The sequence below is a fragment of the Chiloscyllium plagiosum genome, unplaced genomic scaffold, assembly GCF_037043375.1.
Source record: "Chiloscyllium plagiosum isolate Xiang-an unplaced genomic scaffold, Cpla_swu_hap1 HiC_scaffold_13, whole genome shotgun sequence".
In the NCBI taxonomy this organism is placed as follows: Eukaryota; Metazoa; Chordata; class Chondrichthyes; order Orectolobiformes; family Hemiscylliidae; genus Chiloscyllium; species Chiloscyllium plagiosum.
Genome location: NW_028270151.1, coordinates 76,338,001 through 76,364,289, shown reverse-complemented (window position 1 = coordinate 76,364,289; position 26,289 = coordinate 76,338,001). Strand labels below are relative to the sequence as shown.

Sequence of the window (26,289 nt, the reverse complement as noted above, 5' to 3'; positions counted from 1 at the left end):
AGGAGTCTGGTCCTTAAGAGAATTACAGCAGGTTGGGTCAGGACATGTGAACTACAGCTTTTGGCCTTTAATTTCTCTCGAGATTGATTGTCAATGCTCAGCCAGACTGTTGAGAGGACAGTCTAGTTTGCACAGTGCGGGGGCTGGGGGAAGGAGGTGGGGTGCTTCGGTGCGAAAAGACAGACCAAACCTCCAACACACTGTGTCCACCTGGACACCTGGCCTATTACCCGCCCTCGACCTCTTCATTTCCAACTGCTGCCAGGACATTAACTGCCTCAAGCTGTCTATCTCCCTCCCCCACTCCAACCTCTTACTCTCACAACGCGCTGCCCTCCACTCCCTCTGCTCCAATCCCGACCCCACGATCAAGCCAGCAGATAAAGGGGGCGCAGTGGTAGTCTGGCGCACTGACCTCTACACCGCTGAAGCCAAACGCCAACTCGTGGACACCTCTTTCTACCGCCCCCTCGACCGTGACCCCACCCCCCATCACCAAACCATCATCTCCAAGACCATACAGAATCTCATCACCTCAGGAGATCTCCCACCCACAGCTTCCAACCTTATAGTCCGGGAACCCCGCACTGCCCGGTTCTACCTCCTTCCCAAGACCCACAAGCCTGACCACCCTGGCCAACCCATTCTCTCAGCATGCTCCTGCCCCACTGAACTCATCTCTACCTACCTCGATACTGTCCTATCCCCCCTAGTCCAGGAACTCCCCACATACGTTCGAGACACCACCCACACCCTCCACCTCCTCCAAGACTTCCGTTTCCCCGGCCCCCAACGCCTCATCTTCACCATGGATATCCAATCCCTCTACACCTCCATCCGCCATGACAAGGGCCTCCAAGCCCTCTGGTTCTTCCTCTCCAGACGTCCCTAACAGTACCCTTCCACTGACACTCTCATTCGTTTGGCCGAACTGGTCCTCACCCTTAACAATTTCTCCTTCGAATCCTCCCACTTCCTCCAGACCAAAGGGGTAGCCAGGGGCAGCCGTATGGGCCCAGCTATGCCTGTCTCTTTGTTGGCTACGTAGAACAGTCCATCTTCCATAATTACACCGGCACCACTCCCCACCTCTTCCTCCGCTACATTGATGACTCCATTGGTACCACCTCGTGCTCCCGCGAGGAGGTTGAGCAATTCATCAACTTCACCAACACATTCTACCCTGACCTTAAATTTACCTGGACCATCTCTGACACCTCCCTCCCCTTCCTGGACTTCTCCATCTCCATTAATGACGACCTACTTGATACCGACATTTTTTACAAACCCACTGACTCCCACAGATACCTAGATTACACCTCTTCCCACTCTACCTCCTGCAAAAATGCCATCCCGTATTCCCAATTCCTCTGTCTCTGCCATATCTGCTCCCAGGAGGAACAGTTCCACCACAGAACACACCAGATGGCCTCCTTCTTTAGAGACCGCAATTTCCCTTCCCACATGGTTAAAGATGCCCTGCAACGCATCTCGTCCACATCCCGCACCTCCGCCCTCAGACCCCATCCCTCCAACCTAACAAGGACAGAATGCCCCTGGTGCTCACCTTCCACCCTACCAACCTTCGCATAAACCAAATCATCCGCCAACATTTCCCCCACCTCCAAACGGACCCCACCACCAGGGATATATTTCCCTCCCCACCCCTTTCCACCTTCCGCAAAGAACGTTCCCTCCGTAACTACCTGGTCAGGTCCACGCCCCCCAACAACCAACCCTTCCATCCTGGCACCTTCCCCTGCCACTGCAAGAATTGCAAAACCTGCCCCCACACCTCCTCCCTCACCTCCATCCAAGACCCCAAAGGAGCCTTCCACATCCATCAAAGTTTTACCACCAATATCCACATCCACCAATATCATTTATTGTATCCGTTGCTCCCGATACGGTCTCCTCTACATTGGGGAGACTGGACGCCTCTTAGCAGAGTGCTTTATGGAACATCTCTGGGACACCCGCACTAATCAACCACACTGCCCTGTGGCCCAACATTTCAACTTCCCCTCTCAATCTGCCGAAGACATGGAGGTCCTGGGCCTCCTTCACCGCCGCTCCCCCACCACCAGACGCCTGGAAGAAGAACACCTCATCTTCCGCCTCAGAACACTTCAACCCCAGGGCATCAATGTGGACTTCAACAGTTTCCTCATTTCCCCTCCCCCCACCTCACCCCAGTTCCAAACTTCCAGCTCAGCACTGTCCCCATGACTTGTCCTACCTGCCTATCTTCTTTTCTCCCCACCCCCACCCTCCTCTAGCTTATCTCTCCACCCTTCAGGCTCTCTGCCTTTATTCCTGATGAAGGGCTTTTGCCCGAAACGTCGATTTTACTGCTCCTCGGATGCTGCCTGAACTGCTGTGCTCTTCCAGCTCCACTAATCCAGTATCTTCTTTTCCACCTATCCACTCCACCCTCCTCCCTCACCTATCACCTTCATCCCCTCCCCCACTCACCTATTGTACTCTATGCTACTTTCCCCCGACACCTACCCTCCTCTCACTTATCTCTCCATCCTTCAGGCTGTCTGCCTGTATTCCTGATGAAGGGCTTTTGCCCGAAACGTCAATTTTACTGCTCCTCAGATGCTGCCTGAACTGCTGTGTTTTTCCAGCACCACTCTAATCTAGACAATAATCCCATATGGTTTACTCACAGGCAGCACCATCAGAACACTGGGAGAGAAATTACATAATTACTTACTCAACGACAGAAAATCTGATGAAAGATACAGACATTTATAAATGTTCAATTTACAATTCCTTAATTGTTTCCAAGTGCAATGTAAAGGTAAAATGAATTTTGGAAATTAAGCAGAAAAAGGCCGTTCAGTCCCTTGAGTTTTATTAGCCATTAAATTATGGCTCATTGTGCCTCGATGCAACACAAACACAATATATTCATGAGCAATTTTAATTTTATGACATTAAAATGAAACCAACCACTCTAGTGCATTGAGAGAATTTGCATTCATCTCATGCATTTGATTCTCTTTGTATCCGAAAGTGCTTTGTAACTAATGAACTATTGTTCAAGTGTAATCCCTGCTGCTGACCAGGCAAAGTCTGATACCATTTACCCACACCAAGGACCCATAAATTAAGAAATGAAAAAATGATTAAACATTGGCTAGGACGCTGGAAGAATTATTTTCTCTTATTCAAGAGGTACAATAGCATCATGGTTCAGTTTCTGGAATCATAGAGGGCAGGACTATTGGACCAGAGGCAAGAACCCAAATCTCACCTGTGGAATTTGAATTTCACTATTTAAGCAAATATGGGCTAAGGGTTAATATCAGTAATGGTGACCATGAAACCATTGAATTATCATAGAGTGGTTCTTCTATGCCTTTTTCTGAGGAAAAAAAAAATCTATTCCTTCTTTCATCTAACCAGCAATGGTCCTGTGAAATTATCAAATTAACTGTCCAGTTCTACTTGATCGTATGGGTCACCACCACCTTCTCAAAAGTAGCGATGGGGAATAAGTGCTGGTCTTGCCAGTCATGTGCACATTCTATGATTGAATGGAAAAATGGATCATCCCAAAAGGTAGCTGGGGCCAATGCTTAAAATCTCGTGTCATCTTAGAAAATGCAAAAACCCTCCAATCATTCCATTATCAGCTTAACCTCTGCGGTGGAGTTGAGACTACATCTGAACTCAACTGACACTTTAAATTCCAACTATATTCTCACCGACTTGGGCTACTTCGTAGCCAACTATTTTAGCTTTTGACTTCAGCATTATGTTGCTTGCCAAAATTTAGCAATTACATGGAGTATAGATGGGTAGAGGCAACTTTTAATTAACTAACAACAAAATGAAACATTTTATAGAATAGAATCCCTACAGTGTGGAAGCAAGCCCTTCAGCCCAACACGTCCACACTGACCCTCCAAAGAGTATCCCATCCAGATTCATTCCCCTAACTAATGCACTTAACCTACACATCCCAGAACATTATGGGCATTTAGTTGGGCCCATTCAACTAACCTGCACATCTTTAGATTGCGGGAGGAAACCCATGCAGACACAGGGAGAATGTGCAAACTCCACATAGACAGTCGTCCAAGGCTGGAAGCGAACCCAGGTCCCTCGTGCTGTGAGGCTGCTGTGCTAACCACTGAGCCACTTTGCCACCCCATTTGGCAGGAAAAGAATACAACTTATTTCCCCTTCTATGGTTAATTTCATCTCCTTATGCAAAGTTGATTTTGTGGATGCAGGCCTTAGATTGCCAGTAGCAATTCCGAGGAGAGGTTCTTATTGACATAAAACAGAAAATCTCAGCAGTTCTAGCAGCATCTATGGAACAAGTAGCAGAGTTAACATTTCATAATAATATGACTCTTCTTGAGAGCAAACATTTTGCTAACTTTCCATAAAGATTCAACAGTTTATCTGCTATTCATTTACACAGAGGTCATAGCCAGTACCTATTTATCTCTATAACTTATATAATTTATCTGTCAGTTTTTCCATACCTATATAGTTTATTTTCACAGAAGTTAAAGCATTAGTGATTATGATAGAAATTTTGTTTGTCAAGAAAGAAACAACAATTTAAGTTGTCCAAAAACAACATTTTTCGCACTTGTCCGACAGATTGATATTTAGCTGTAACACCATGTGTACATGGACACTGCTTTATCCTACTGATCTCATTATTAAAAATAAGCTGCTTTGAATGGATTTCTATTTGATCTCAATAGTGAAGAGGCGCATTAGGAAACTATCTCCGTCGTAACTGGGGAAACCATGTTGGAAAAAGCAAGAATGTTCCTTTCAATCTTCAGTGCATTCCCCAATATATTATTGTATCACTAATCTACAGTTAATGATATTTTGAGCAATATCATGTATTCAAAAGGATCAGGTCACTCTACTTATTAGAATAATTCCATTTGTATAGCATCTGATCATGTTTCTTGTTCTTCTGTGTCAAGCTAATAAAGATGAACCAGTGGATAGTGGTAAACTAATATATTCTAAATGGGCTAGGCTGTGTTCTTCATTATCTGTGGCCTTATACCTTTGTGATAACATGCTTAATGAAACTGGATGCAGAAAATAAAAGTTAAGCTGATCATTAACATTCATGAGCATGCAATTAACAATGCTTATTCATTTGTGAAAATAGTTTCAAAAGCTTAATATGTGCTGAAAGCTATAATGCTTTCAACTAGTTTATGATAGGTATTGCTTATAAATTTGTTCCAGCTTTGCTTGGATGGGTTATAACATTAGCTGACTCCTAATGTTTCATTGTCATAAATTAAATTGTGTTTTTTAAATGATATTGAAGTTTCTGTGCAGATTATGTCTTATTTCAGTCTGGTTTTTTTTAAAATAGGTAAACGTAATGATCAGCAGAGCTAAAGGGCGGCATGGTGGCTCAGTGATTAGCACTACTGCCTCACAGCTCCAGGGACCCAGGTTTGGTTCTGGCCTTGGGTGACTGTGTGGAGTTTGCACATTCTCCCTGTGTCTGCGTGGGTTTCCTCCCACATTCCAAAAGATGTGCAGGCCAAAGTGCCAGTTGCCCATTGTGTGAGGTGCATTAGTCAAGGGTAAATGTAGGGAAATGAGTCTGGATGGGTTACTTTTCGGAGGATTGGTGTGGACTTGTTGGGCCGAAGAGCATGTTTCCACACTGTAGGGAATCTTAAACTAATCAAAGGGCCTGTTTCCACACTGTAAGGATTCTGTTATAAATACAAGAATAAGTAAATCTATCTTGCACTGATTATTAGGTGGTGAGAAATTGTAACAATTTAAAGCAACTTATTTTTTCCCAATGGGTAGAAGTCTCAATCCTGCCCTTCTCTTCTTTACAACAGCCAATTCTTTCTGACTGTAACATTTAACAACCCTGCCTAATTCAATCAATTTCAGCTTAAAGAGGACACCAACAGATGTACGTATCGACTGACCTAAAACCCAAGCAATATGCTCTAATGCTTCTAAAGCATCATAAGGCTGAACCTTTCAAACAAATTTAAAATGTTTTACATTTATTCATTCTCTTCTTGTCAGCATCACTGGCATGGCCAGTGTTTATTGCACATTTCTAACCACCCTTCTGAAAGCTGTGTTGAGCTGCCTTCTTGAATCACTCTTGATTTGGTGAACATACTTCCACCTTGATGTTCAGGTGACAGGTCAGGTTTCGGCAACCAAGAGAGAACAGTAAAGTCTTTCCAAGTCAGAGGGGAATTTAGAGTTGGTTGTGTTCCCAAGTAGTTGTTCTCCTTCTAGGTGGTAGAGATTATGGTTGTGCTATCGAAGAAGCCTTGCCAAATTGTTGCAGTCACGGAGACGGTACACACTGCTGCCACTGCCCCAGTGGTGGAGGGAGTGAATGTTTAAGATGGCACATTGAAGCAAACTGCTTTATTCTTCAAGTTGTCAACCTTATAGAATCGAACTTGTTGGGAGTTGAAAGCAGCCATGGAACTGGAAAGTAATTGTTCAGCTGTTGATTTGTGATTTTTATCTAATGGGAAAGTTTTGTCGAGTCAGGGGTTGAGGGACTGACCACTGATTATGTAATTTCTGACTTGTTTTACATTTACAGCATTGTAAGGCTGAACAAATTAGGTTTTGGCCAAATGTAATCTCAAGAAGTGGAGAAATGCAGGATTCAGCATTGGTGTGATAAAGAAGAAGAATTGGTTCAATTTTTTCTTGTTTGAGATGGTCATAGACTGATGCTTGTGTGAATGCTATGTGCCATTTATCAGACCAAGTTTGATTGTCATCCTGGTCTTGCTACTTTTTAATGTGGACTATTTCAATATTTGACAGGTTGCAAATGGCACTGACTGTTGTGCAGTCATCAATACAAACATTCCCATTTCTGGCCTTATGATAGAGGGAAGGATATTGATGAAACAGCTGGAGATGGTAGGCCTAGGACACGACCCTGAAGAACTCCTGCAGAGGTCCTGAATTTCAGAGGATTGGCCTCCAAGATCTAACCATCTTCCTTTGTACTAGGCATTAGGTTTTACCAACTTTAATTTTGCTTCGAAGATGCCACACTTTGTGTGTGCTCTTGATTTTAAGAGCATTTACTCATTTATCACTGAACTTTAGCTCTATTATCCATATTTAAACTGTAAGAAGGATGTGAATCGAGTGACCTTGATAAAACCCACACCAAGCATCGGTGAGCAGGTTACTGAGTTATGATAGCCATTGATTAACATTGTCAGGTATAGCTTACATCATTTTGCTTATTATTGAAATAATCAGTCCCTTCTTTTAACATTTTTTTCTTGACTGATTGGACAGCTTAAAATTTCCAGCCTGGCATTCTGAATATATATGGTTCAAGAATACATATAGCTCAGTTTTGATCCAGATTTCATAACCCAAAATGAGAAACTACAAAACCTATTTGTAAATAAATAAATTGGCAACATATGTTTCCGATCATTCAATTGGTGCACATTAACACACTTTTTTGAAATTTACTTTATCATGTAAATGTGTACTGGAAAATACAAGCATACCTTGCTATAGCTTTGGTGACAAAATATTTGGACTGAGTTTCAAAGAAGGTCGTTAATTTAAGGTTTGACATGAAGCCACAAGAGGTTGCTGGTAAAAATATACAACTAAAATATGAATCTCAAGTGAAATAATGAGGGATAGAAAATTCCTAATTCTGTACTGACTCTTGAAATTTCAATTTTAAAGGTTACCCTTATTGTAAATAGGACATTTTCCACCAAGAAATTTAAAAGCTGTGCTCTCAGCTAAAACATTGTTTAAATATGGAATGGCTAGATGGAGAATATTAGTTTCAGTAGATTGGATTAAAAATGGGTAATCTCTTTAATAGATTAACTCCCTGGAGCAAGTGATGCTTTGGCTTTCTGGGATGAATGAACATGAGGAGAGGGTTACCAAGTGAGAATCACATCCTAAGTAAGAATGAGAATCTGGATAATTGCCCATTCTGATTGGCGTGTATCATCTTATTTTCACTCCTATTTTGCATGCATTGATCGAACGCATGCCCAAGGAAACCATTCTTCCAAATGTCTACAAGGGGTAGCAGCACAGCTCTGAAAGCCCTTTCACATTGTACACAGAACCCTTGATAGTTGCCTTGACCCCAGGGACTGCATGACGTCATCCTTGACGATGTTGTAAATGATCAATCCTTTTAAGAACATTCTCGAAGTAAAGAAGAAAACAGATGCTGTTTAGACCACACTATTTTAGGGATTGGTTTTGGGGCTCCAGGGGTGCAGTGGTAGTGTCCCTGACTCTGAGCCAGATGGCCTGAGTTCATGTCCCACCTTCTCCACAGATGTGCCACATCATGTTAGACAGTTTGATTAAAAATATCTTGAGTGGGCTTTCTTCATTAAGGATTGATGGTTGGGAAAGGAGAAAAAGGGGACTAAAAAATTCTAATAGGCACTTTAGGGTGACTGACTTACTGCTTCATGAAATAGAGGAGTCACAGTTCAACAATTCTGACCATCAGTGGTCTGAACATATGCATGACTCCAGTTTTCCCTTGATTGCTTCACTTTCTGACAAAAAAATGCACAGTGAATTGTCAAAATAGAACATAGAACAATACCACACAGAACAGGCCCTTTGGCCCTTGATGTTGTGCTGACCTGTGAACTAATCTAAGTCCATACCCTTACACTAACCCATCATCATCCATGTGCTTATCCAAGGATTGTTTAAACTCACTATTGTGCTGAGTTAACTACACTGACAGGCAGGGCATTCATGCCCTTATCACTCTCTGAGTAAATGTATTAATTTACCTTCTGAAATAATTTTTTTAACCATACACCATTAGTTCTCAAGTCATGAGACAACGGCTCATACAAAACATAATGCCAGACTGTAAGCATTACTCCTGTGGCTTAGAGTTTCTGTTTGCTTAAAGTTAAAAATCACACAACATCAGGTTAGAGTCCAACAGGTTTAATTGGAAGCACTAGCTTTCGAAGCGCTGCTCCTTCATCAGGTAGTTCTGTGATGGAGCAGCGCTCTGAAAGCTAGTGCTTCCAATTAAACCTGTTGGACTATAACCTGGTGTTGTGTGATTTTTAACTTTGTACACCCCAGTCCAACACCGGCATCTCCAAATCCTGTTTGCTTAACACATTGTCAGCTTGGTTAAGCTCTGGACAATTAAAAAGGGATCAAAGAAACTGTGAATACCAACAACAAAAGCAAAGGAGTTGATGTCATTGGTAAAGATGCCCTGAACTGGAAGTCCCCACTTCTGGTAGTGGGTGAGACCTCTGCAGACACCCAAGACCAGGAATGTGAACATTCACCTGGAGGTTTCGAGTCAGCTGGCTGAACCACAGCAAAGAAAACATTTTCACGATAATGGTGCTTTCTGAGGTGCAAGTGATCTTCACATGAGAGGTGGGACGTATTGCCCAGTTAAGCCAAAAGTCTCACATTTTTTTCCATTGTTAGAAAAAAGACTTGCGTTTATATAACACCTTTCCAAACAGGCTGCTTCAAAACACTTTGCAATCAATAAAGCACTTTCGAGGTGTAGTCACAGTTATAATGTAAAAGATGTAGTAGCAATTTTGCACACACAAACAGTCATGTGATAAAGACCAGATAGCTTGCTTCTGTGATGTTGACTGAAGGATATATATATGAATCAGAATGTGAGGAATATGATTCTGTTGTTCATCCAAGTAATAATCCAGAATTTTTTTACAGTCCCCTGCGAGAATCTCGGTTTAGTGTTTCATCTGACCAGGCAGCACTCTTGCGGCAGTGCCCTAGAATATCAAGCTGGACTTTTGCAAACACATCCTAAACCGACTCAGAAACAGGAATAGTAGCAAATGAGCCATTGCTAACATAGCAATTCAGATAAGGAGAATAACAGTTTTGATGATAGCCTTTCATCAAAGCCGTTATTTTTTCCAATGCAACTCCCATTTGTAGCTTATTCTTGTTCTTGTTATGTCGGCTATGGTCGCCATAGAGACCTGCATGTGTTTGACAATACAAATCCAAGGAGTCAAAGAATGTAATCGCTTGACTATCTTTAGACAGATGCCATACTGCAGAAACCTTATTAAGAAGACACTGCTGTTGAAATATGAATTGAAGCATCAACAAAATTGTAGTGGTTAATTGTCAAGCTCTGAATGATTTCTTTTACATGTTATAATGCATCCAGAATAGTTTTGTGCAGAAGAAGCAAGGGTGAAATGACAAAAATCCTTTTTGCTCAGTGAGTAGTTAGGGTATGGAATGCACTGTCTGGAAATGTGATGGGGCCAGTTTCAGTTGAGATAATCAAGAGGGCACTGTTTCACTATTTGCAAGAGTAAGGGGGGAAAGTAGGAGATTGGCAACAGGTAACTTTGCTTATGTAACGAGCTAGTGCAGGCTGTGAATATTTGTTGAGAGTTCAAAGTCACTTAAAGTTAGATTCAACATTAATTGTTGTCAAACTCAAAACAAATTTAAATTGTAATTACGTGTTACATAGTGCACAAAGAGACTGGAGAGCAGCAGCTTCACCTGCCCTGAGAGCACACGTTAAAGTAAATGATAATCCTGTAATATATTTGTGTCCAGTAAACTGTAGAAAGTCCAATTACAAATAGGTTACTTTGCTTGCAAGAGGCTGATGGGACAAATTCCACTGGGAATGTGAGCTATGCATCCTAGCTACCTGGAAATTAGTTCAAAGCAAGGGATCGAACTCTGTGCCAAACGTGGAATTCACCGAAGAAACCCTCATACAATTTTCCAGAGACTGAAATTCCTCATCTATCTCAGAACACCACTCCCATTAAAGACAATGTACAGGAACAAGAGAGTTAGAGGTTTTCTGCTACTGACATCTTGTATATTCCTCCATTAGCTGTGACACAAAATCATAGCAATGTCATGGTACAGATGGAGGCCATTCAATGGCTTGTTAAACGAGCAAAGTTACCTGGTGCCAATCTCACATACTCATGTGCATTAGTTTTCTCTAAATAATGATCCAATGCCCACTTGATTGCCCCAGTTGAAATTTCCAGACAGTGCATTCCATACCCTAACTACTCACTGAGTGAAAAAGGTTTGTCTCATTTCACCCTTGCTTCTTCAGCACAACACTTTAAATCTCTGCTCTCTTATTCTTATTTCTGTTGATTCAAATGCTTTTCTCAGTTTCACAGTGAACTTTCAATTTTGAATATGCCTTGTAATTAGTCATTATGGTCACATTTTTAGGAGTTGGGTTGTGAGAAACATACAGAATGCTCATCCCTGGTACCTATTCTGCCATCAGGGTGAAATGCGGATGGGGGGGCTCCAGATATGACACCAAGTAACATTTGGAGAAGGTAGCCATTTACATTGTCGTCTCAGGGGGTCCGGCCCACTGAAGGCCAGTGAGTGGGCTCCCAAAGCATAAGGATCAATAGGAAGCCTACCAGTACTGAAAGATCAACTGCCCTACTACTAGAGGCAGGTGCTGCTGAAGTGGAAGTAAGAATGGTCAAAAGGATTGGTACCATTGGACAGAAGGCACAGTAATGGGCAGTGTTTAGTAGCATGGCACCATCAGCATTGCAAGAAATTTCCTGCTCCAATTAATACCACACATGCTCCGAGAAGGCTCTCACCATTTAATCTCCTGATTTCCTGGTTTGAATGCCTGGAGAACGTCTTTAATTAAGCTGCATGCAGGTAACCAGATCTGCTTTTACATTTACTCCCGAAATATCACGTGAAGGGGGAATCTGTCATGGAACTGGCCTGATGGCTTTTCTCCCTCATTTTCGGGAATCCTCCAGACTCACCTGCAGGCGATCTTTGAAAATTTGGCCCATAGTGCATCTTACAAAACTCCAGGGAAATGGTGTCAAAAATGTCACATGCAACAGCCACTAGATTTCTAAATATGATGCTTCTCACAACCTTCTACATGTCAGCTCTCTGCAAGATCCATCATCTTTGAACTCTGACCTATTGTGTATTCCTCAAATGCCGTGGAATGTTCTACACTGACAACTTCAAAAATGGTTTGTAAATATAAAAATTATTTATTGGTTTCACGAATATTAATTGTCTTGTTTTTGTTCGCAATGCAGTAATCAACGATGGCGCACCGGATAAGACTGCTTTTGCTGATGAAGCTGGAAGTGAGGAGGATTTGTACGAAGACTATCGGAGTGGGAATCATCGCTATGGACACCAAGGAGGAGGGGGAGAACAACTGGCCATCAATGAGGTATCATTTGTTATAGAACCAATTAAAATAATAATGTCTCAGTAGACTGGGTTAGTGCCCGTCTGCTAACTCGTCATGTTAATCAATTAAGTATTGCATTTTTGTCTTGAGAGCAATGTTTCAATTATTGACATTCAGAGCAACTAGTAATATTTTGCTCACCAAGTGTTCAGCTGGTTAATTATTTATGAAGGAGGGGAATGCTATCCAGGTCATGGTGACAGGTGAGAAAACTGTGTCACTGCAAGGGTTAAAAATTGTTACAGAAGGTTGATACTTAAAAGTTAGCACAGCACCAGAACTAGATGAGATACATTCGAGGCTTTTGAAGGAAATGAGAATGGACAGTGTAAGAGTGATGGATGATGGATCTTGCAGAGAGCTGACATGTAGAAGATTGTGAGAAGCACCATATTTCAGTGTTCCCCGGACTTGGGGGAGGTGGTAGAAAACTTGAAAATTGCGAATATTTATTCAGAAAATATTGTAACGATAAGCTCAGCATTTACAGACCAGTCAGTTTAACTTTCGAGGTGGGGAAGCTTCCAGGATTAATAATTCAGGATAGAATTAGTAATTGCATGGAAAAAGTGGGTTGACTGGGATGAGTCAGTATGGATTCCTAAATCACATTTAGCTAACTTGCAGGAGTTCTTCAAGAGATAACGGAAAGACCCGATGGGGGTAACACTGTTGATGTGGTGTACAAGGACTTCCAGAAGGTGTAAGATACAATATCACACAACATACTAGCAAGGGATGGCACATTAACTCAGTGTTTAGCACTGCTACCTCACAACACCAGGGACCCAGGTTCAGTCCCAACCTCGGGTGACTGTGTGGAGTTTGCACATTCTCCCTGTGTCTGCATGGGTTTCCTCTGGGTGATCTGGTTTCCTCCCACAGTCCAAAAGATATTCAGGTTGGGTGGATTGGCCATGCGAAATTGCTCAGAGTGTCCAGGGGTGGATTAGCCATGTGAAATGCATGTTTACAGGGATAGAATACCGGGGTGGACCTGCGTGGGATGCTGGTTGGAGGGTCATTGTGGACTTGATGGCCTGAACGGCCTGCTCTCACACTGTATGGATTCTAGGGAAGTTACAGGTCATGGATTAAAAGGAATGTGCATTCAAAATTTACCAAGTGATAGGAATTCCCTCCCGAATGGCATTGTCAGTCAACTCACAGCAGGTGGACTGCAATCATTCCAGGAAGTAACTTGCCACCATCTTCTCAAGAGCAACTAGGAATGGCAATAAATGCTGGCCCAGCCAGTGATGGTCACATCCCATGAGGGTTTTTAAAAAAAGAGAGTATGCTTCAGAATAGAGGAAGGTTTGTAGGTGAGTTTCCCAGGGTCGATACTGGGACCTTGTATTTCCTGATATGTATTAATGATTTGGATCTTGGTGTGAAAATTGCAAGGATTGTAAACTGTGAGGAGGATTGTGTGGAACTCTAAAAGGACATTGATAAGTTGGTGAAATGGGCAACAGATGAGGTTCAATGTAAAGAAGTATGAGATATTGCATTTCAGTAGGAAGAATATTGAATAACAACATAAAACAGTGGGTACTGTTCTAAGGGAGGTGCAGGAGCAGAGGGACCTAGGTACATATGTGCATAGATTACTGAAGGTTGCAGGACAAGATGAGAGGGCAATTAATAAAGCATATGTAATCTTGGCTTTAATGATAGGGACATAGAGTACAAGAGCAGGGAAGTGATGTTGAATTGTATAAGGCATTTGTTTGACCAGAGCTGGAGTATTGTGTACAGTTCTGGGTGCCACATTATAGGAAGGATTGGAGAGAGTGCAGAAACAATTTCCAAGAATAGTTCCAGGGATGTGAAATTTCAGCTTTGAGGATAGAGTGCAGGAGCTGGAAAGTTTGGGCTGTTCTCCTTGGAAAAAGGAAGGCTCAGAGGAGGTCTGATAGAGGATTCCAAAATCATGAGATGCACAGAGTAGATTAAACTATGTCCACTCAGAAAACAATCAAGACCCTTATTTAAAGTGATTTGCTGTATTAATCATTTCATAGATTTGTACAATTTTACTGTAGAGAAGAAAGACATTCGAACTGTCGTGTCTGTTCTGTCTCCTGAAAGGGCTACCCAGCTAGTCCCAGTCCCCAGTTCTTTCTTTGTAGTCCTCAAAATTCATCGCTTTTAGATATATATCAAGCTCCCTTTTAAAACCGTCTAAGGAATCTGTCTCCACCACTCTTCTCAGGCAACACATTCTTATTCTTAACAACTCTCTGACTAAAGACGTTCTTCCTCATTTCACTCCTTGCTGTCTTGCTGACAGTCTTGAAATTGTGACCTCCAGTTACTGACATACCAACTCATGAAAGCAGAATGTCCTTCTTCACCCTGTCAAAATAGTTTATTATTTTAAACACCTCAGAAAGGTCATCTCTTAATTTTTGCTCCAAGGAAAATAAGCCCAATTGTTCTCATCTTCCTCCATCTCTCAAATCCCTCATTCCAGGGACTATTCTAGTAAATCTCCATTGCAGACTCTCCAGGGCTTTAACATTCTTCCTTCAATACGGTTCCCTGAGCTGGACACAATACTCCAAATGTGATCTGACCAATGATTTGTAAAGGTGTAGCATTGCTTTTATAACTCTATGCCTCAATTTATAAATCTAGGGATGCTATGAACCATCTTAACAATTGTTGCTGGCCATCTTCAGAGAATTCTGTACTTGTACCCTAAGGTTCATGTGCTCCCCTCAAAGCTATACCATTGAGCCTGTATTGTCTCTCCATGTTTCATTAAACTTAAAACTATGTTTATATACAGTCCAATGATACCACCCTCCTAATGGGAAGTATACTTAAAGAATTTACTAATTGGCAATTGGTTGCTGCAGTCAAGTAACATGACATGGGACTTGTGCAGCCCTCCAAGATCCTTCAGGACTGCAATATCACTGAACTTGTTTTTACAGTGCCAGGAACAGTTTGTATTTGAATGAGCATTCTTCAGTTCAAGGTGATGGTAAAATCATGGCAATCATTCAATGGGAAATGATGGACAATAGTTGAGAACATTGAAAATTTGATATGATAACAGTGAATGTGAAATGTATTGATGCTTCGGAATTTTATGAATAGGTGTGAATCGGAATAGACATTTTTACATTAGAATTCTATTAAATTACTTCAGGTGGGGAACAGTTTAGCACAACAGTATGTTATTAAAGAAATTATCAGTATGTGAGGGATAATAATCTTTAATACTTTCGATTACAGTCCCCAATCACACGTACTCTTAAATGATTCCTCTTAACTTTAATTGAGAAGGATGAATCCTAAAGATCAACATACTGGGGATTACCACTGACCGGAAATGCAACTAGACTCACTACACAAATACAGTGGCTACAAGAGCAGGTCAGAGTCTAGGAATACTGCAGCAAGTAACTCACCTCCTGATCCCCAAAGCCTGCCATCATCCATAAGGCACAAGTCAGGAGTATGATGGAATACTGCCCACTTGCCTGGATGGGTACAGCTCCAACAACATTCAAGAAGCTGGACACTATCCAGGACAAAGCAGTCCACTTAATCGGCAAACATCCACAAGTGTCCACTCCCTCCACCACCAGTGCTCAGTAGCAGCGGTGTGACTAGCACAAGTACCAAAGTAAGAAATGAAATCTAGTTTCAAATAGATGCATTGAGTTGAATGTTTTTGGAGGTTGTGGTTTATTTCAGCAAAAACAGTAGTGCAAACTTTGTATCCGTCAGTAGAAAATACTTTTATTTATTGCAAGGAATCAGTTCTTCATGCAAGCCCTATGGTGGAATCAGGCTGCGACCGAAGAATGTTTGTCAATATTGAGTATTGTTGGCTTATTGGGAATCAAGTTAAAGATACAATGTTGCAGAGGGAGTCAGTTAGCTCAGATGGCTGTATGATTGGTTTGCAAAGCTCAGTGATGCCAATTACACAGGTTCAATTCCCACAGCAGCTGAGGCCACCATGAAGGAATCTCTTCTCAACTCTGCCCTCACTTGAGATATGGTGACCCTCAGGTTAAACCACCACAAGTTCTCTCTCTCTGTAACAAGCAGCTTTATGGTCTGGTAAGACTGTGGCTATTTTGCATACTGCACTGTGTTGAACAAGTATGGAGACCACTGGGTAGCAACACAACATGGTGGGAGCAATCCAGAGACAGTCACCTCACTGCTTCCCTGGGCTCATCAACCATTGAAGTATCCTTTATCTCCATTGCTGATTTTGAAATACAATGATATTCTTGTGTTATCTAAATATAATGCAGATTCCATTTACTTGAAGATCTCTGATGGGCTTATTTACAATTAGCTGTACAGCACAAAGTAATCTTGTGCCTTGGATGCTACCATTAGAGAACCCATTTGCATCAATGAGTTAAATGATGAGATAATCTGTTTTTATGTGACATTAGTTGAGGGATTTATTACATGATTGAGTGGACTCCTTTTCCCTTCTTCTGAAAAACCTTGCGATCTTTCAAGAGAAAGCAGACAGCAGAGAAAGCAGACACAGGCACAATTTAACATCTCAACCAAAAGACAGCAACTCCTGCAGTACATCATCCTTCACTATTAGATAGATGTGTTAGCTTAGATTGTCTTTTCAACTCTCTGGATGTATCCAGAACCCCTGAAATCTGACTGAGAGATGGCATTGAAAGTTTTGTGCTCAGGAGTTCCAAGTAAACTGATTTTAGCCATTTAGGAACAATATCACAGTTCCATTGTTAAGTGTGACATGTACGTAACTGAGTCAAGCTGACTATCAGGCAAATAAAATAGTGCACGCACAAATGAAAGCAAAATACTGCAGCTGGTGGAGATACGAAATAAAAACAGGAAGTGCAAGATGATCTCAGCAGAACTGGTAGCATTTGTGGACAGTGAAACAGTCAATGTTTTGTGTCCAATGATCCTGTTCTGAAGAGGAGTTGTTGAACTTGAAATGTTCGCTGATTTTCTATCCATAAATGCTAGCAGATGGATGAATTTCTCCAGCTTTTTGTTTAATTATTAATAAAATAGTACAATTGCTATCATAAGAAAACGAATTAGGAGACTTGAAAAATAATTTCATGTATTATACTCTATTGCATAAAGTTATGAGTTTTGCTGTCAGTGATGATGCTCAGCTGACAGACTCTCAAATGTTACCCTCCCTCTGAATTCATTCTCATACTGGACATTTGACCTGGTCCAAGTATTCACTGTGTCCATTAAATTGAGTGAAGTTATGTTCTTGTGATGATACAATGGCTTTAAGAGGTGTGTTCAATAGGTGATTTTTAAACAAGAAAGTTTGAGATTTAGGCGCCGAGCGGTCTGATCAAAGCCAATAAAGTAAAAGGCTTGCAAGACCTTGGGTTTTTTCCAAGTTCAACCAATAGAAGTAGCCAAAATGGGTGTGGTCAAGCTCCCACAGAGCCAGGACTTTTAGTTTTAGCTTTCAGCATTTACTGGCTTTTGAAGCTGGATGTGGAAGCTTTTATTCCTCTGTCTGATACAGCTAAAAGTTGTGGTTCTCTTCCTGCTGCTAGAATTGCACTGAATTTGCCTTTACCAAGAATGTGTTTGTGGTGTGCTACTATATTAGAACAGTTAATAGTAGTAGTTAATATGTATTATTTTGTTAAACATTTCGATAGAGTTATAATAAAGCCAGTTATTTTGTTTTTAGCTTGTCTGTATTTTAACTTTAGTGGAAAAATGAAGTGTGTTTTGCCTAAAGATGAGCAGTTTGACCAATTGAATTGCATCTAGAAGGCAATGCCTTACACATACCTTTAGAATAAGAAAACATTAGAGTTTAGGCTATCTTCTAATATGTTGAGGGGTTTGATCTGATCCATAACAATTCTGAAAGGTAGTTAGAGGAAGTGCATTTATATATTTATCATGAGTTTAAAACTATGGCTTGAAAGTCAGAATCTGTTATCACTGCTAGTATTGGCAAGTTGTCCACCTGTTTAAACTCAAGTGCAACCTGCGGTTCTTTTCAAAACGTAAAATCTATTTCATTCTTTCTATTTTGCACAAATGTCCTTATATCTCCTGAAGGGCATAATCAGGCTCTGTTACTGTTGGGAAAAATAACAGGATGAAATACCACCTCTTCCCCAGAGTATGTTTATGAAAGTAAGCAGCACTCATTCAAGGAACTTTGAAAAAGGCAGCCTGGTCTGTTACTTATTTTAAATATACTGTAAACATCCATCAATGGGTTAAATGATTCAGAGTTTGCATCTTACTCTGTTGGTCAAGCAGCAATGAAAAATTTTTTGTTTTTAACAAAGTGGGTCAATGAAGCAGTTAACAACATTGTGCATATATAAATTCTAAAAATAAAATTGCAATGCATTGCAAACTCCCACTAAAAAATGAATAGACCTAGAATTTCATTTAAGCAAAGCATTAAAACAATGAGAAATGGCATTTCTGATTTAAAGAACAGCTGTAATCAGTATTTGCCTTTGGTACCGTGTTGTAATGAGCACCATTGTTTCCCTGAGCCTCTGTGGGCAGTCCCAATTCCTGACTCTCAGGGTACCAAGGCAGGAACCGTCTATCTCACCAGTGGTGCTGTGCCATTTCCAGAATTAGCATTTTACTGAAGGGCCGTGTGCCCATGAGCCATTTGTGAGCAAAGCTCTACTTTCCAGAGGATAAAGTCTACCTTTGACTTCTGTTGCTGCAAACAGAGACAGCTCAAGACATTTACAGTAAGTGTGTGCGCATGAATTATATAATCTGCTTGCTGTGAAAGATTCAAGCACTGGGTTTTTTTCCTTCTCTGGCAGTGCTGCATTGTACTGCATTCTTCACTAATGTTTGATGATAGCTCCAAGCCTGGGAATGAAGAATACTGTTAATTCTTTCAGAACTGCAGTTTCTCATTTTTTAGTTTGCTGACATCATATTTTGAATAAGTTGATCAAGAATTGCAACTGTTAAAATTATTTTTGAAATTTTATTCCTCCTACTTTATGCCTGATCTTTCTGAATTTGCTGTTCTTCCAGATGAGGGATGTTAGGGAAGGAAGGATTTGGGTATTCAGGTATCAAGCTCTCTAAGTTAGTTACAACATAGATAGACACCCCAACAGAATCCTCCTTAATCTAACTATTGGAAACACATCAATGCCAACCCCCCTATAAACTTAAGGCTTTCCATAGCCAGGCTCCCCATGTCCTAATTCACACACAGTCCCATTTATTCATCACCATTATGCTGGCATTGACCCCAAGCTAAGGATCATCCAGATTTTAAAATTTTCATCCATGTTCTCAAGTTGCTCCATGGCCTCATTCCTCGCTATCTCTGTAACCCTTTCCAGCCTAAACGGGCTGAGATATCTGACCTCTTATAATTGTGGCCCCTTGAACATCCTTAATTTAGTAATCACTTCATGATTAGTGAGTGTGTTTTCAGCTGTCCAAAGCCTGTGCTGAGTAATTCCTTCCTAAATCACTCCACCTTAGTTATCTCTTTGAAGATCTCTTTGACAATCTTCCATAATTATCGTTATGTGGCTTGCTGTCGTGTCTTGTTATATGTCCTTGAACATTTTTATTACGCCATTAAAGAGCAATAAATACAAATTGTTGCTGGTCAAATTAAGAGAAAAGATATGCATTTATATAGCGCCGAGCAGGGCAATGCAAAGCATTTTAGTAGATAAGTACTTTTGAAGTGTTGTCTCTGTTGTAATGTTTGCAACACAGCAGCAATTTTGGAACAGAAAGATTCAACATGCGCCAATTAAATAAATGTCAAAATCACTTACATTAGTGGCAAGGCCAGCATTTATTGCCCAATCCTAATTACCCTGAAGAAGATGGTGGTGAGACATTCTCTTCTTAAACCGCTGCAGTTCTTAGAGTAAAAGTGCTCCTGCTGCACTGTTAGAAAGGGAGTTCAAGGATTTTGACTGAGTTATAATGAAGGAAGGATCATATATCACCAGGTTTGGATGTGTGTAACCTGGAGGGGAGCCTGCAAATGGTTGTGTTCCCATGGTCTGTTGCTTTTGCTCTGCGAGATAGTAGAGGTCGTGGGATTGGAAGCTGCTGTTGAGGTAGCCTTGGTGAGTTGCTGCAGTGTACCTCATGGTTGGGGCATACCACAGTCATATTAAACTGATGGTGGAGGTGAGGCAATGTCCGGATTGACATTTGTAGAAATGTTTGAAGAGAAAATGAGGTCTGCAGATGCTGGAGATCAGAGATGGAAATGTGTTGCTGGAGAAGCACAGCAGGTCAGGCAGCATCTAGGGAACAGGAGAATCGACGTTTCGGGCATTAGCCTGAAGAAGGGCTAATGCCCGAAACGTCGATTCTCCTGTTCCCTAGATGCTGCCTGACCTGCTGCGCTTCTCCAGCAACACATTTCCATCATTTGTAGAAATGACAAACACATGGTCCTTGTAGAGACAACATCTCATCTTCATTCTGAGACAGCCACTGGTGTGAGAACCAGCACTATCATGTCTTAACATTTTGCACAAATTTAGCAGGCCAAATACACATCCAAAAGACATTGTAGGGCATAATCAGCTGCAGAATTGCACTGCACAACAATCTTTACCTCATGAACCAGTGCATCTCCCACTTCTATTAAGGCAAAAGATTAACCTTCTGTCACTGAGACAGGTGGAGAAAGGAGTGTCAAGCATACATCTGAATTAAGTATCAACCTAGTGAAGCTACTATGCATGATCATTGACATGTGATATACCAAACTGTTAGGATACAGACAGAGCTGGGCAGCACCACACCAGTACATAAGAGCAGAACTCTGTAACTGCACCATATCCAGTCAAAAAGCTGATAGACAGCCTGGCAAACCAACGGAAGACAGATTCTCCATGCATCCCATCCTCAGTCAGAACATAGCACAGCTCAAGCATAGCGAGAGGGAAGGCTGATTAATCTACAGCCAAAGTGCCAAGTGACAGACCGTATCAAAGGTCTATCGAAAGCCCACCCTCATCGTCAGTCTCAGTTTAATTTACTTCACTCTGCATGACATGAGGAAATACTGGCATACAATGGTAAAAGCTATGGGCACTGCACCTGCTGCTTCTGCTGTCATGTTAAAGCTGTTCCAGTTCACCTGTCATGATGTTATCTACTTGTCAACACCGAATATTGTACAGCCATATAAAATCTGACCAATTACAACCCTGTATGCTGCACTCATCCAATGTAAAGTGATCAAAGGAGTCTGTGTTCAATGGCACCATTAAATATTATCTAGTAACTAATCAGCTGCTCAATGGTACTTAGTTTGGATCTGTCAGGACCACTAGTTGACATGCGTTTTAAATATCTGAGTTCACATGAGAGGAGCTGAACTCAATATCTAACAGAACTCAACAAATTATTGTCAGGAAGCTGAGGTCAATAATGAATTAGGTTTCATGAGCGGGGTGAGAGGAAGTAAAAAGAAATCATTTCAGTGGCTATGATCATACCTGACACAAAGATGACTGTCATTAATGAAGTAGATGGGCAGGAGGCTGGAAGAACATAGCAAGCTAGGCAGCATCAGGAGGTAGAGAAGTCGATGTTTCGGAAATATTGACTTCTCAACTCTTGATGCTGCCTGACTTGCTGTGTTCTTCCAGCCTCCTGCCTATCTACTTTGGATCCCAGCATCAGCAGTTTTTTTTGTCATTAATGAAAGCCAGTCATCGTAGACCCAGTCATCACATCACTTCCTCACACCCAAACATTTTCCAAAAGGACTCAGTACTCATTTGTTAAATCCACAGTTGAAAATGCACTCAAAGTGCGAGCTCAAAGTCTTTGCCAAATGATTCCTTAGCAGTATTTGGATTTCTGCTGAGTTTGTCAATACCTATTTATTTTCAGTATACAAATCAGGAATGCACAGGCCAGGCGGCAGGGAAATGATTACAACCTTATCTTTCTTGTGATGACATCATTCATATGTCAGTTTTGTTATGGATCAAAATGAGATTGAGAACTTCGCTGCGATCCAAAGATAAATTCCCCTCAACCTTAGGAGAAAACTCATTCTTACATCAATACAGTATTTTCACTTCCATATCACATAAGGTCTGCCTAAATTATACTACTTAATTAATCATACAATAGTGGCAGTACTCTTCAGTCAATTCACATTTCTGGTGATTTTGATTTCATTGGGAAATTATTTCTCCTCATACATTGTTCAACAGATTCTACAGATGCAGGACTTTTCTTCTTTTTCTGCAGTGCTGATGTAAATTCTTGTGTTGCACATAGATAAACTGTGACAAACATTAGAAATCCAAGAGGCTTATCTTGGAAGCTAGGCAGAAGCTCTTACTTGTTGTTGGCTGTTGCTTTTAAGATCCTGTGGTCCACACAAAGTAGAACAAGCAGCATGCTTCTGTTTTCTATACAACATGTGAATATCTGGAAAGAGATACTGTGAGAAAGTGTGAGGACATAAGTATGTGGTCCCATCAATTGGCTTAAATGTAGGAACTGGTTGAATGACCATATATTTACAGCAGTTGTTAAACAGTGTCCTTTGTAATGTTTCTCTATTACACTAGGAAACATTTGTCTGTTCGTGACACTCCTCTTCATCCAATCTCCTTTGTTTGCCTTGTTATATTAACTGACCGATCTGTCAACATCAAAAGGTTCTAAAAAGCTGAAAAATGAGTCTTTCACTTCAACTTTCTTATTTCATTCCAAATTCTGAGATTGAGTCGGAAAGATGGATTTTTCAGCATAAAAGCTGGCATTATGTGCACCCTGGGTCAAATTCCATTCACAAGGAGACTACAAGGAGTCAGAGAAGAGAAAGTCAAGCAGGATTTGCCAATAGAATTTGTGTTGTTTGCAAAAAACTTTCTCAGGATTGCTGGAGACTTTTTTCACAAAGGCTAATTAACCCCAGTGCAGCATTGCGCATTACACCTCAATACTGTTATTGTTAATCTTAACATTGCTAAACTTGTGAAACTATTTCATGTAATTGTAAATGGATATTTTCATTACTAAGTCTCTAAAATCTCTGATGTGGGTTTGATACTTCAGGAATAAAAGTAATCAGAGAAAGCCCTTATCCACATCACCCTCACCTCCCCCTTCCATACCATCTGTCAATCTGTTACAAATTTTGAGTCTTTCTCCTCAAAGGTCTCCTGATATATTCAGTTTATATTCCAACATATATTCAGTGCATAATCAGTTAACTCCATCCTCATAGCAAATGCATAATTGCATGTGAGCAGTTAATGGAATTAAGTGTATCATTTTCTAAACTAAGAGGTATTGTGCCATTGCAAGATTGTAGAGAGTGAAATGCAGGCAAAATTTACAAAGATGCATAGTTTAATATTAAAGTTCTTCAAATTTACTTAACAGAAACTGACCCTTTAGCCCAAGTGATCTATGCCATTTATGCTTCACATAAATCTCCTCACACCCTGTTTCATCTAAACTCATACCTCTGGCCTTCTATTCTTTTCACCCTTATACCTATTTAGACACCCTTAAGTTTACCTATATTATTTTCCACAATTACGTTTTCTGTAGTAGATTTTACATTCTCACCACTCCGGTTAAAAATGTTTCTCTCATAGTCAGGACCAGATCCCAGCTGAGATTTTCCAAAATATTACAATTCCAGACGGGAAACCTCAAACCCCTGGTTGAGCAAGGATGAATAGACTCCCCTTCTTTATTCGCACACACCACTCACAACAAGGTTAATATAGAAAGGATCCCCTCCTTTGTTGGTAGCTTTCTACCAGACCAAAGGAAATTATATTTAAAAGGATCCCATTTTACCAGACTATCTTGAGTTAGCAAAAACATGAGTTTATTAGTTACTAATCATGAGAAGAAATAATAACAATACACATGCAGTCAGTTCTGCTATAACACATGTTTCTTTAACAGGAATTGGCTATAATGCAATTGTAGAATTTGGTTCTATTTCCTAGAATCCCTACAGTTTGGAAACAGGCCCTTCAGCCCAACAAATCCACATTGACACTCCGAACAGTATCCCACCCAAACCCATTCCCCTACCCTATTACTCTACATTTACCTCTGACTAGTGCACCTAACCTACACACCCCTGAGCACTATGGGCAATTTTAGCATGGCCGATTCACATAAACTGCACATCTTTAGATTGTGGGAGGAAACCAGAGCACCGAGAGGAAACCCACACTGACGCAGGGAGGATGTGCAAACTCCACACAGACAGTTGCCCTCGAATGGAATTGAACCTGGGTCCGTGGCGCTGTGAGGCAGCAGTGCTAACCACTGAGCCACTGTGTCACCCTTTATTAAACCATTATTTGTAGAACGTGAACTTTCCTTATCTGTATTGGCTGTCTTACAGTTTAGGTATCATTGTTTTAAATGGTGCTGTTTTAACGGGATTTTCTTATAATGCAGGATCGCACGGGAACGGAATGTTACATCAGAAAAGACTGTATGTATTGGTTAGGACTAAGAAGTTAGTTTATCAAAAAAATGTTATAATATACTACAGGCAGTCTCTTTGTCAGCCATGGAACATAGATAATAGAATGGCTATTACAGTAGATGTAACCAGTCTTGAAGATGTTGGTAACTTAACAGTCAGTTTTGAGGTTCTCGGTTTTAGGTTGATTGAAATTCTTTGCCCTGGTTCCTTTTGACAGTGGTAGCTAATAGCTCAGCATGAGAGAGAGTCTTTTCCTCCTTTATTTACAGCAGTGATATTTATTAGTTGTTCATTAGCCTGTGCCATACACAACTGGCTAATCCATACACTAGGACATCAGGTCTCTAACATATACAGACCAGGATTGAAGTTCCCTTTTAACCTCAGTCCTTGTGTTCTTGAAAGGGAGAATCCAAATATATCTCTCATCCAGCATGCTGCTATGTTTTAAACCATCAAATTCACAGTCTGAGATGCTGACAGGGGATTGCAGTTTAGCTGGCCATGCAATTATCTCTTTGAAACATTTTTTAAAGCCTAAGGTGTGACATTGCAGAATTCCTCTCCAGACAGCCACTGGATTTACATCTTCAGTCATTTTGTCTATGTCAATCTTCTTTGGAAGCAAAAACACATGTTGGAATTAAAGTTATTTTTGTTCATAGCAAATCCAGGGTTATGGTCCATGGAAATGACAACATGGATTCCTTTTTTTCTCAGTAGCTATCTTATCCAATGATGTCCATTTTAAAACAGAAGCAGCATGAGTTGATGCATTATGCTGATATTTAGGAGAATCTCAATCTGCAATTTTACAGAAGTTACCTAATTGTAAACTTGGTCTCAGCCAGCAAGCCAATATGGATGTGTAGAGAACTGACAGTCATTTTTCACCTTGTTTGATCTTCTTCCTCGTGAAGTTTGCAGAACAATAGTTCAAGCCTATTTTGGATATTCCTTTCCCAATCTTACTGTCACTAAAGTAGTGGCTCTATTTTTCAAGTTAGTGGGAAATCAAACATATACAAGCTGCTGATTCACAACAGACTTCTTTCAAGCTGTTGCCACCGATCATATTCAACCCCTTTCTATTTCTCTCTTCTGGTAACCTGGGCCATCAGAATGCATTGTTCTTAAGTAAGGTTTGACAATCTATCAGTTCCCCTCCCACAGAGTTGCACATTTTCTGTTCCTTCATCATTCTTGTTGATGTGGAAGAGTTTTCTACAGGGAACTGCAAGTGTGAAATATTGATATGCAGAGCAGGTTGGAGGAAAATGATAACTTAATCTTTCCAGTTTGGCTGCTAGAAGTTTAAGAGTGGTATTTCAAAAACAAAATCAAACTCATGTTAATACAGCATAATCATACTTGGTGAATCAGAGTACATTACCTTTGCCTAAGAAAATTGGTTTTAAATTTAGTGTAGAAAGAATTGCAAAGTCATACTTCCAAGCTTTTCACTCAATGATGTCAGTGCTGACCAATTGTTATAAAGGAAAATCATTACTTA

The 26,289-nt window shown here is 40.8% G+C and overlaps 1 protein-coding gene across 9 annotated transcripts in view; it reads left to right on the top strand.

Moving 5' to 3' along the window:
* LOC122555777 (Rho guanine nucleotide exchange factor 4) overlaps positions 1-26,289 on the top strand; it is a 473,424-nt gene that overhangs the window by 373,872 nt on the left and 73,263 nt on the right. For all 9 annotated transcript variants that reach the window (XM_043701907.2, XM_087993755.1, XM_087993757.1 and 6 more), the window contains one exon: positions 12,135-12,274. In XM_043701907.2, coding sequence (XP_043557842.2) covers positions 12,135-12,274 — 140 coding nt within the window. The remainder of the gene's footprint in view (positions 1-12,134; positions 12,275-26,289) is intronic.